The following is a 12,928-nucleotide window of genomic DNA, read 5'->3' as shown; positions in this document are numbered from 1 at the left end:
AAAATATTAACCATGCCTTGTTCAGTGATTTCGAGCTCATGCCTCATGGACGTCGCTTTCGATGCCCGGCATGTAGAACAAACCGGAAAAGGAATTCGTTTTTGCCAGTGGCTATTCGACTCTTAAATTCTTGAACCTTGACTCTTTTTTTTTTTTCTATTTTGTACTGTGTATTGTGATATTTTGTATATTTTGTAAGATCATTTTAATCCAGACCTTTTTATTTGAATTGCCCCGTGTGGGATGATTAAAGAATTTTGAATTGAATTGAATTGAATTCTACAGAGGGCCGCGGTTAGAGACACGGAGTTCAATGAGCGTGTTTGTTTGATTGGCAGCAGTGCTTTAGTATAGGCAAGCGCGTTGTAAAATCGTTTGATGTCACCGTCGATGCATATCCTTCTATTCTTCAATCCATGGTGTAATGATACAATAGGCTCTAATGGCATGAGGTGAATGATGAAAGGTTATATATCAACGAGGCAACGCCGAGTTAATATTTAAATTTTCATCATTCACCAAATGCCATTATTTGTACCATAACACAAATATAACATTCATTATTTGTTTTATATAACATAAAAATAGATTCCTGTCATTTGAATCAAATAAAAGGTAGCCCTCTAGCCAAGGCCTACATTTCATTCACATTGATTAAAACAGTAACATTTGGTTTTTAATAATATTATATTAAATGTTATATTTATATAGATTTTATAAAAACACACCTACTTTAGTGTTAATTTTGTCCACAAACGACCAAACAATCCTAATACTAACAGGCCTAGGCCAAGGCTAGACACTAGTACTAGCTTGACGCTGATTACATTATAATGTACTATTATGTAAATATGAAATGCAATGTTGACAGTACATGGCCAGACAATACTGCCTATCATATGTTGTTGTTTTTTGGTATTTTAGGTATAAGTTAAAAACGTAAAGGTAGGCGTCTGGATCGTTTAAAATAGTACTAGGTCAAAATGGTCGATATTCGGCAATCTATAAATACTTTTAGTTTATTTTATTTTCTAATAGAGGACAACCAAAGCTACCCAATTGGAGGTGATTCTGTGAACATTCCAAATGAAATAACTAGCATATGGGACTACGCTGGTCAATTGGACTACTACATAACGCATAGGGTATGCCTATCAATATGTTGTTTATTGGCAGAATATGATGTGATAATCACATAGATATATTAATGTAGTAGTGATAGTGATAATGATGGTGGTGGTGGTGGTAGTGGAAGTGGCAGTGACATTGGTAGTAGTAGTAGTAGTGGTATTAGTATGTAGGGCCTATATTGCATTTGAATAATCTGAAAACAATTATATTCTAATAATACTTTTCTCGATTTACAGTATATTGTTTTCCCCCACTTGTTAAACAAGCGAAGATGGCTTTATCTCAATAGAGTTGCCCAGACATCTATCTAATATTACATTAAGATTACAATTATGAGTAGTGTTTTATTATAATTATCGTGGCTTGCACCATGTTCTTGACACGCACGTGTATATTGATTTGTAATATATCTTTAAACATTGTTTAATAATAGTATTATATACTACGAAGAACTTGCAGTCCACATTCTTATATACGCAACGGTGTTAAACTGTAATTATTTTCCTCCTTATATTCTTTAAAAAGGAATATAATATGTAGCGTTCTGATTTAACATTAGTATCGGCATACTCGCTTCAATATCATGTGATTGCGGGGCGCCCTCGCAATCATCTTTTGACAGCGTGAGCATCTCATCCTCTTCACCTCACGCTGTCAACAGATTACCACGCCAGTTTTTGGCTAAGTAAAATAATTTTCACTTTTACATTTACCAGTTCATTTTATCCTCATACACTTATAGGCTGTAATACATGTCACTAATTATAATAAAAGACTCTTTCCCGATAGAATATGGATAACTATCCATTATGATAACCACCTTATATCTGTGTTTTGTTCAGTTTTTCCTCACAAATACAGCATCGTACTGTGTTGCATTTAATGCTTTGGATAACTTGGATGAACCAGCTAATGCACGAGATCCAGCAGTTGTAAGTTCAACATTATTTTAAACTTCAATTATTAATATTATTATATACTAATATAGTATATTACATTAGATTTTTTTAATTTGTATTTTAGGGTCCACTAGGAATGACTAATTTAGACATGAATTTGTTCTGGATAAGGTCAGTATATGAGCATACTGTGGCGCAACATGCTTCAGGAAACCCTATTTCAATTGATGGCAGAGTTTCCATAGAGTCACCTCCCATCTGTTTGGTTGCTACTCATATGGACAAATTGCCATCATGGAGAAAATCGAGAAATCGGAAAAAGGTAATTCATTCTTGTGTTAATAAACTGAACAATCTAACATGATATGATACTGAATACCAATGATGCTAATTTAGCTTATCAATTATTCCTCATCCAATTTAATTCTTGTATCAATAGGTGCTGTCATTAATGCCACGTAATAGCTATTAACTTTGACCCAAAAATTGGATAGGAAAAACAATTATTTGCCAAAAAAAACAGTAATTTAAAACAAGGTTAAATTGACTGGAATTTAACCATTTATCTTTTTCAATCCATAATAATGCAATTGCATCAATTGTATCAACGGTTGTTTGGGTATTATATAGTGACAAGTCTACATTGCTAACTTAAGTTGTATTATTTGTACATCTTTAATTTTATCTCATTTACACTATGCTATTTAATGCTGGGGTAGAGCTGGATCTACATTATTAAATTGTTGAATTATTTTGCAAAAGATAACTTGAAGGATGGATTGTGCTAAGGTTCCTAATTATTAATTTTTAATTCTCACAAATATTTTGACTGTTTAAGGCATCCAAACAATCTCTCTTTCGCACAAAAAAAGGTTTCCAATTTAGTTGTGTCAACCACCAAAGCCCGTTCCCTTTTCCACAATATGTCTTATTTGTAATGTAAGTAAGTCTTGCAAGTTAGTCAGAGCAAGATGTTAGAATTTAATTCAAAATACTGGCATGTGCATGTATTCACGTCGATTATGGCAAATGCAAATGACATAAGAATGGTATAATTCCACTGAAACAGCATTACTCATTGATTCACATAAATAAATCAATATTTAAATAAATGTTTAAAATAAGAAGGAAATATGGATGAGGTCTACATTACACTTATAAAATCCAAGTTTTATAAACTTATAACTGTAACGATGCTAATATCTTTTTAAATTGAAGGTTGAGGGTATGTTTAACGAAATGTTTGATAAAATGGAAGGAATGAAATATGCTGCGCATGTAGATCGTGAAATGTACATGGTCGACAACACTGTGAAATCACATGCAGATATAAAGAAACTTAAGAAAAACATTGGTAAATACATGCAGGCAATGGGAATGAAGGAAGTTCCAATAAACTGGCTTAAATTTCAGGAAAGATTACAAGACATTGGAAAAACAAAAGTGTGCATTCCTTATAATGAGGTAAAGTAGTGTTTGTGTTCTAAATGTATAATAAAAGTGCGATATAAAAAACGACTTTTACAATTGCGGTATATAAATATATTTGACTTAAACTGATCATAACTTATATAACTCATTTTTGATCAATTCGCTGTTATTTGATTTAGAAGAAAGCAATGGATTTGACTGCATGAAACAGTTGTTTTATTTAAATCATATTAGGCAATAACTTTGCGATTCACATTATTGCTTTTTTCGGGGTTAAAGGTCACCGAATAAATGCCGAACTACACACAAATCCTATATTAAAAATAAATCACTAAAATAGTTCTGACTCCTGACCAGTCGATTCTCTGGCCCTAAATTTGACATAATTATTTCTAGCAAAGCTTAAGCAAATGTGTCTCCGACATTGCATAATAGGAAGCGATTTAATACTTTTTATGCTTGCCGTTTTAAAATAAGTGTATAATACATTGGCGCGGTTACGCTTGGTTGCGCACATTAATGTACCGCAATCGCACGAACCTGACACGAAGAAGGACTCGAAAGTTCCTGCATAGGAAAAGAAGATGTTGACACTTATGAGCATAATCATTCATGGGTGTATTAAGCTACAGGGATTCAATATGAAATAAACAACTTTGTAATCTCCATTCGGCTTGTTTATTACCAACATCGAACTAGCGTTATTACGTGTACATAATGTAGGTGATATGGTACAAGTATGGCCATCACAAGCTTGGAACAAGGAACGTTTTTGTTTAGTGGCGAAACTAAACTTAATAAGACAAATGGAAAGGTGCCGTGAACATCATCCCAGCTAAAAAAATAGATTTCTGCATCGTTCTAAACAAAGAAAAGCGCATAAGCTTTTAGTAGAAAAGTAGTACCAGAAGAACGTTAAGTAAAATTTATATTGTAATAATATGTTCTGAAGCAATTTTTTATCAGCAGTTCTAAAAATTGTACAGCCAAAACCTTTGCTACGCAAAGTTCAAGAGATTTTGAAATACTCTCCAGTATCCGAAAATGAACAGTGACTTATAAGAAGCAATATAAAAGAATTAAACAGATGAAAATAAAATTTAAAAGATATAATACCATATAATATTTTTTAAGAATTGTTTAAAAAAAGCATAATTTCATCCAGGCACCGGTATTACAATTAATATTAATGTCAAACAATAAGAAAACAATATTGTAATGAATCAATTTATATTAAAACAATATGGTTTCATTGAGCTCGTTGAATCTTTAAATCCCGTTTACAGTACGCACATCATATATGCGCATATCCATAAATATTGACGTCATATGGTATCAATCTAATGTAATGAAGATACAAATAAAATAGGCAAACAATAAATCAAAACGATAAAGTACAACAACAAGAAAAAAATTGCGAAGTACACGTGAGAGAAGTAAGAATATATTATAAGTTAAGCATGAACTGCCTGAGTGGATTAGAATAAAGTAGCAAACAATTACGATAGTTTGGTATATATAAACAGTAATACTATTTAACGGATGCAATCGTAAAAATAGTAATATCGTAAAATAATAGTAAAATTAAAATATTTATTACCAAAAGTTGTTTTAATATAAAAAATGTTATATTATTCATATTTACTGATTGCAATTCTGTATTATAGGCTTCTAGAATTGGCACTGAATGTGGAATATCCGAAAAGGCTATCATCGTTGCCATAACGTATATGAATGACATTGGAAAGATTATGTATTCCAATAAAGACGAGAAATTAAGGAACACAATAATAACTAATCTTCACACGATGATACAGATGTTTACAACTGTGATCACAGTATTTCCACCAGCTATTAAAGATGTATGTTAGACGTACAATTATATATTATTAATACTAGAAATGCGATCAGATTAATTATGAACACATACCTACAAATATCCTCAAATAAATATTTTAAGCGGCGGATCCAGTCTACTTAAAGATAGAGGGGGAGTGGTTGTGCCGAACAATAGGCTGTTTTAATCTACTGGAAAAGAAAGCAATTTTGTCAATTAATTTGTTATGGTAAATTTTGAAGTGAAAATACTCTTTAAAAATGTTACTTTATTTGAGTACAGAAGGAAATAAAAAGGCGCTGGAAAAGACTTGAAGATGAAGGTATTCTTGAGGAAAAAGTGTTGCGTTATTTATGGCAAAATCAGGACGAAGGTAATTTTGACATCTTTATAGAAGTGATGAGGGTGTTCCGGTTACTCTTTGAGAAAAAAACGGTATGTACGAAGCTTACTTATTATATTGATTAATTTATAATCATTTAAAAAAAGCCCTGGCTTTAACAATAAACTAAAATATTGTATCCTGTTTTCAATATTTTTAAAATCAATGTTTATAATAACAGGAAGAAGAAGGTAACCGTGAATTCTTGGTTCCATGTCGGATGAAAGTTTTTACAAATACTAGTCTAGAAGTGACAAAAGATGACATGCAGATGGTATCAATTTACCTGACTCCGACAGACTTTCTTCCTGAGGCTGTGTACCACACTTTAGTTGTTGCATTTCTTGAATTGATGACGGGTACAGATAGTGATGATTCAAAAGTGTTCCGGAATCGTAGTGATTTTGAATTTAAAGATCACAAAGTCAGTTTAGGTGCCGTACAAATTAAGCGTGAAAATGAAAAACCACACGCAATTAAGGTAGGACAATAATTGTTAAATATTTCTCACTATGTTTGTAGCATATAAATAAATAGATCAATTATTATATATGGTGTATGTGTTACTTATGGTATATAATGGCATAACGCATCTTGCACTACGCACCTACACATACCAACTTAACATATCTCTTATTAAGTAATGTTTACAACAATAACACAAATCAACCAACCAAATTATCACATGATGTTTACACATCTTTAATAAAGAGAAAGAAAGGCTTCATCAACAAACACTTACTTTTGATTTACTTTTGTTTTATTACTTAATAGCTGCAAATATATCGTAGGACAGAACATAGTTTCGACACAGAAGTTGGTGGCGCCAAACCAAAGAAACGACAACTGCAACCGAGTGTTTGCATAGAGGTAATCATTATTATGCATGATATTAACACTTCTAAACAAAATGTAATGTAAATGTAAATTAAATGTAATATCGTACACCACTTCCATGTGTTCAGGTACTAAGTTACTTGAGAGACCAACTACAAACCGTATGCAACATATACGAAGGTAGTGGTTACAAGCTACGTGTGGTATGCGATGCTTGTAATCCAAAGGAACATCACTTAGTTGACCTTGAAAAGTGTTTGAAGAATGATGTAGTTCCATGTGGAGAAGATACGACTATGAATACAGCTCATATCAAGCGATATTTTTCTAAAGGTAAATTTGTTTTCTGTTTATGTTCCTTCGTCAATTTAATTACCTCATCTTAATTAAATCTCAATCTTTTTTATCATCTTTATTCGTCATTACCATTGATAAATACATCAACAACACACTACAAAATGAACTTAACTCGTTTGTAAAATTAGGAGTCTAATGACAGGCGCCTAGCAGAAGTGTTTCAGTTATGCATCACATACCATTGACGTTATCGGTTTACATTTAATCTTTTAAAGAGCTGCTATATTATTTCCTTGAGAGTTTAACAATAATACAGGTATCGTTCCCCTGTAGTTCATTTCATATACTAAGATGTTTGTTCTTTTAGAAAAAGAGTCTATAACTCTTTTGCTAGTGATTACAACTTCGTCACTCAGACATTGTGTCCGTGAGACCTAATCTGTCACTAAACATTTGTAAGCAGTTAGATAATTGAAATAATAGTACTATAAAATAATATTCAAATCCAATATACAATACAGATATTACAATTATTACTATACAATAGCTATACACACAGGATAAAATAATATTTGTAAATTTTCTCAGTCATATACAATATGTAAAATCTATACGATTTCTACAAAACAAATGTTGCGTGGACTGTTGGGAATATGTTGTGAAGACACACTATAATAAAATAATTAAATATAGTGTAGCTGCTCCTGTTGAAGACTATATCGTCCAGTAGGCCTATAAATGTCTAGAGACAATAGACAGCACCTCTAGTTTACTTGTCTGCTACTACCTTTCCATTACATAGGTTACTTTTTAAAGATGTATTGTCCCTTGAAACACAAATAATGAAGGTCAAAATATTCTAAACTTAAATTGGCCATATCAAAGTAATATTAAAGTTATTCACTTTAAGTCGAACATTCGAGCCAAAAACAACAAGTTTACGTCATTAACAGGTAAATTAATTTGATTACATTTCGTCTGGAAATCGTCATGAGCGAAAGTAAACAAAGATTTCAAACCACGAATATGCATTATGTATGATGCTAATTAGGATTGTTTACAAATTGTCACGGTTGAGAATGTGTTTTCAGACAGATCACGAGAAATCTATGATTTTTATGATTATGCATGCATACAGAGTAGCCAAACAATCGCGTTGTATTATGAGATATGTTTTGATCGAAAACTTTGACTGGAAGTCAAAGTTATTTTTTGAACAAAAAAACGTCTGTATTTTCAGTTAAATGATTTTTTTTTTCGAATAATTTTTGGTGAAAGTTAATGACTATTTTGATATTTCAAAATGACCAACTTTTTTTCGAAATCTTTATTTTTTTGGAATTAGTCAAAGGGACAATACATCTTTAAGTATCCTGGATCGTCGAAAATGTAAATCCTATTCAAGTTTCTGAACATGACATGATACGGGGTGGTAATAACATTTTATTACAATAATTCATGTTAATTTTATTTCCCCATTTTTAATTTCTTGAAACAAACAGTACTTACTTATTATTATAATACTTATTATTTGTTCTCGTTTCTATTACAAATAATACTATACATTGTATCTATAATATGTGAGGGCACATCTAATAATACTAGCAGTAGTGTAAACTAGCCTAAGCTTGGAAAGTTTTTATTTCCATGACTTACCAAAAAACTTACATTTCTATTTTCCCAAGCTTTTAAGACGTTTTTTAATTTGTTGATCTTTTCACCTCAATTATTTTTGTGGCATTTATTATTATAACAAACAAAAGTACCAAAGAATGTCATCAACCCACTGTATTCCAAATGGTTTACAAAAAAATAATGTTTTGAAGAACCACATTCTTTGATTTTTCATTTTGATTGAAAGTGTATATTTGTGATAACAGGCAACCTTACAAAACAAGTCTACTTTATTTAAGTTTAAAGTTTAAATACCTTTTTTCTGTCTAGACAAAAGTATTGTATTGTCATCAAACTGAGCAATTTTAACCTCTTGTTGCTTCTTACATGTATAGCCATTTCCTTGTATAATACCAATATTCTTACCAAATCCTTTCTAATGATCCATCATTCGTTGTAATCGATAGTCTCAACCCATTGTATTGGGTCCTGAACTAAACCAAATGTCAATTAATTTATTAAAACTATCTATGTATTCTTGTAACATTTCAACAAGTCTTGTTTTCGCATTTCTGATCAGTATCTATTACGTCACCAACTATCAATTTTAATTTATTAGCAATAGCATTATCGGTCTCCTGCTTTTGAAAGCTTGTTTTACCATATTTGCACAATCAAGAGATTATTCCTCTGTTGTTCCTTTGTTGTTGCGAAAACTGATAATTGACATTTAAATAAAAATTAAAAGCATTACATAGGGTGTCAATGGAATTCCAAAACGTTTCATAAATCATCACTGCCTTATTAGATTTCATTTAAAATAACGTGTTCTTACATTCATCAGTGTTTAGAATTCCTTCACTTTCAAACATCAACAGAACATAACAGGGAACTGTAATGAAGCATTTTGCGATACGTATAAATAATTGCGTGCAAATATAGAACACGTTTAGATAATTACAATAATGTTGAAAGTAACATCGCACTTGATCAATTTTAGGCAATTGTGACGAAAGCGAAGGTGCACCACTGTGTCGCCAAAGGCATCCAAGTAAAGGTAAATTACCAGTAGATAAAGATAATAATGATATAGTTATTGTCATGATGATGATGATGATGATGACGATGACAATGCAAATTTATTCAACCGAACAGTGATTTTTAATTATTTATCAACTTCATGCAAACCAATTCTGTGCATCGTCCATTAAAAGATGATGGGGTGGGTGGGGGTGTGAACAATTATGCCATCTCCAGGACATACATGTAACTATAATAGTACTATTTATGACTAGCAGAAGTTTTAAATAGTCTTTTGATAACACACCTTTATAGTCTGTAATCCAATTTGTTATTTATTTCAATCTCTTTCTTTTTTTGTTCCAGTATGCATTTTGTTAACAATCACATTTTTTTTACTTAAAACATTTTTAATTAGAGATTGTTTGTATTTATAAAATAACATAACCTATTATTTTCCATAATTCAATAACTAATATAACAATACTTCCGAAAGCATAGTAGTTGGCTTTGTCTGGTAGTAATTACAACAGACCTACAATCCCACATGATACAATAATATTGGTAAATTTTCTCAGTCATATAAAATAAGTAAAATCTCTGCGATTTCTACAAAGAAAATGTTGCGTGGACTTTTGGGAAAATTTTTTTAAAGGTACACTATACATCAAATCAACCTCTTAAATTTTTAAGCAAATAAAAGACACATTGTTTCTAATTTTCTTATTTTTGGGTAAAATCACTAATTAACAAAAATCGAGAGATGAAAACATTCTCTGCCATCCAATCTGGCTCTTGAAAATAGTGTAGCTGCTCTTGTTAAATACTATATCGTCCAGTAGGCCTATTATGTCTAGAGACAATCAACAGCACCTGCATTTTACTTGTCTGCTACTACCTTTCCATTGCATAGGTTACTTTCTAAGTTCCCTGGGTCGTCGAAAATGTAAATCCCATTCATGTTTCTGACATGATACCGGGTAATATCATTTTACTACAATAAATCATGTTAATTTTATTTCTCCGTTTTTAATTTCTTGAAAAATACAGTAATACATATTATTATTTTCAATTACAAATACAGTGTATCCATAATTCTTTTGGGCACATCTAATATACTAGCAGTAGTGTAAATTAGCTAGGAAAGTTTTTATTTCCGTCACTTTACCAAAATACTTACATTTCTTTTTTCCCAAGCTTTTAAGACTTTTTTTAAATTGTTGATCTTTTCACCCCAATTATTTTTGTGGCATTTCTTGTTATTATAACCAACAAAAGTACCAAAAAATGTTCAGGGTCATCGACACACTGTATTCCAAATGGTTTACAAAACATAATGTTTTGGAGATCCACATTTCTTTGTTTTTCATGTTGGTTGTGTTTATTTGTGATAACTTGCAACCTTACAAAACATTTGCTTCATTTCAATAAGTTTCAATACTTTTTATCACTCTTGCCAAATTTATTGTATCGTCAGCGAACTGAGCAATTTTAACCTCCTGTTGCTTCTTACATTTATAGCTTTGTATCAATATTCTTCCAAAATCCTTTCTATGATCCATTATTCGTTGTAATCGATAGTCTCAACCCATTGTATTGGGTCCTGACCTAAACCAAATGGCAATTTATTTATCAAAACTATCTGTGTATTCTAGTACAATTCTTGTTTTCACTAGCAAAGCTCGTTTGATAAGGCGCTGACATTGGTATTATTTAGTTAAGTTAGGATACCTAAAACTGTTGTTTCAGATAATTATGATCATAATAATGTAATAAATAGAATCTGGAATTTCAAATTTGTACGGAAATAATTATTGAATTGTTTAATTGTTACAGGTGTTGTTGGGGCATCCAGTTCTAATCAAGGTATGTTATATTTTATTATGGTTTTGGTTATGGATTAAGTGAATATTAATTAAAAGTTAAACAATTCTTAATTATTCACTGTCACACAGAACAAGGACATTTGCGATACGTATAAAAACAATGTTTACAAACATTGCGTACAAATAATGACCACGTTTAGATAATTACAATAATTGTTAAAGTAACATCGCACTTTGATCAATTTTAGGAAATTGTGACGAAAGCGAAGGCGTACCACTGAGTCGCCAAAGTCATCCAAGTGAAGGTAAATTACCAGTAGATAAAGATAATAATGATATTGGGTATTGTCACGATGTTTGAATATATTTTGTTATTTTGACACAGTCTATTTTAAACCAAAGCTAACAGAAAAGGTATGTAAATAATCTATGAATATTTAGCACTCTTTTAAGAAACTATTCAATAATGTTTGATAACCAACAAGTGATCATAAATTACAAAATGGAATGAATTTGGTCCTTAGTTAGACAATAGGTAAAAGACTTCACACATACTTCACATTAATTTTATATTTCAAATGATCTGAAATGGCATATTAACACACGTAACATTATTAGAAAGGCACGGAGAAGAATCTACTTCCTACGTAGACTTAGGTCATTTGGTATAAACTTTGTTTTTGCAGCAAACCAAAAAGTAAATAAAATGGCAGACTTGAATGAGAAATTCAAGGACTTAAAAGCAAATCTTAGTAAACATTATGCTGGTGATCACTGTCGTTTGGTAAAACTATGCCTATACGATCACTTGCCCTTAGGAGACTTTGAAGGGCGTGGCTTAACAGCACACAATTTGTTTAATAAACTCCAGACAAAAGGTTATATCGAACCTTCTAATGTCAAGTTACTCCTGGAGGTCACAAAACTGACAGAATTTAAGGTTGCTGAACATCTTGTACTTGATTATATTCAGGATAACAATATTAAACAAACTCAAACTAATATAAAACCAATGTCGCCATATCGAAAACGGCTGTTTGCTGCTTTACATCAAGTTGAAGGAGACAGTTTATCACATGTTATTGCCTACTACAACCTTGAACATTTTGGATTAACAAATATCTGGGATGTAGTTTTCAAATTAGAGAGTAACGAAGAATTGAAAGATGAACCAGGCAAACTAGAGAAATTTGCAAGTCGTCTTAACGAACGTGCAAAGAAGCTACTACTTGATAGAGGTAATATAATTATTATATTCTTTCACTTACAAGTACCGATAATTTTCAATAATTGGTATAAACATTATGCTAAAATGTGTATTCTAGTACAATTTCAACAAGTCTTGTTTTCACTATCAAAGCTCGTTTGATAAGGCGCTGACATTAGTATTATTTAGTTAAGTTAAGATACCTAAAATGATGGTTTCAGATCATTATGATCATTATAATGTAACACAAGAAATCTGGAATTTATATTTTGTTTGGAAATAGTTACTGTATTGTTATAGGTGTTGTTGGGGCATCCAGTTCAACTACAGGTATGTTGTATTTATTATTGTATTGGTTTAGATTAAGTGAATATTAATTAAACTGTACAACTTTCTTCATTAAGAACTCACTGTCACACGTCAACATAACAAAACAGCGAACTGTTA

At 31.2% G+C, this 12,928-nt stretch overlaps 2 protein-coding genes across 2 annotated transcripts in view; both read left to right on the top strand.

Moving 5' to 3' along the window:
• LOC144856109 (uncharacterized) overlaps nucleotides 1-12,749 on the top strand; it is a 37,046-nt gene extending 24,297 nt beyond the window's left edge. The window contains exons 27-39 of the mRNA XM_078714079.1: nucleotides 1,039-1,145; nucleotides 1,974-2,063; nucleotides 2,155-2,352; nucleotides 3,249-3,494; nucleotides 5,129-5,323; nucleotides 5,581-5,733; nucleotides 5,862-6,161; nucleotides 6,455-6,550; nucleotides 6,646-6,850; nucleotides 9,429-9,485; nucleotides 11,285-11,314; nucleotides 11,523-11,579; nucleotides 11,961-12,749. Of these exons, the coding sequence (XP_078570205.1) occupies nucleotides 1,039-1,145; nucleotides 1,974-2,063; nucleotides 2,155-2,352; nucleotides 3,249-3,494; nucleotides 5,129-5,323; nucleotides 5,581-5,733; nucleotides 5,862-6,161; nucleotides 6,455-6,550; nucleotides 6,646-6,850; nucleotides 9,429-9,485; nucleotides 11,285-11,314; nucleotides 11,523-11,579; nucleotides 11,961-12,643 (2,417 nt within the window). The 3' untranslated portion in view covers nucleotides 12,644-12,749. The remainder of the gene's footprint in view (nucleotides 1-1,038; nucleotides 1,146-1,973; nucleotides 2,064-2,154; nucleotides 2,353-3,248; nucleotides 3,495-5,128; nucleotides 5,324-5,580; nucleotides 5,734-5,861; nucleotides 6,162-6,454; nucleotides 6,551-6,645; nucleotides 6,851-9,428; nucleotides 9,486-11,284; nucleotides 11,315-11,522; nucleotides 11,580-11,960) is intronic.
• Nucleotides 1-12,928, top strand: part of LOC144856255 (uncharacterized) — a 112,701-nt gene that overhangs the window by 40,218 nt on the left and 59,555 nt on the right. The gene's annotated exons all lie outside the window — the stretch shown is intronic.

Source organism: Antedon bifida, chromosome 11 (genome assembly GCF_963402885.1).
Source record: "Antedon bifida chromosome 11, ecAntBifi1.1, whole genome shotgun sequence".
Taxonomy (NCBI): Eukaryota; Metazoa; Echinodermata; class Crinoidea; order Comatulida; family Antedonidae; genus Antedon; species Antedon bifida.
Note: the sequence above shows the minus strand (reverse complement) of the source record. Positions and strands in the feature narration are given on the sequence as shown.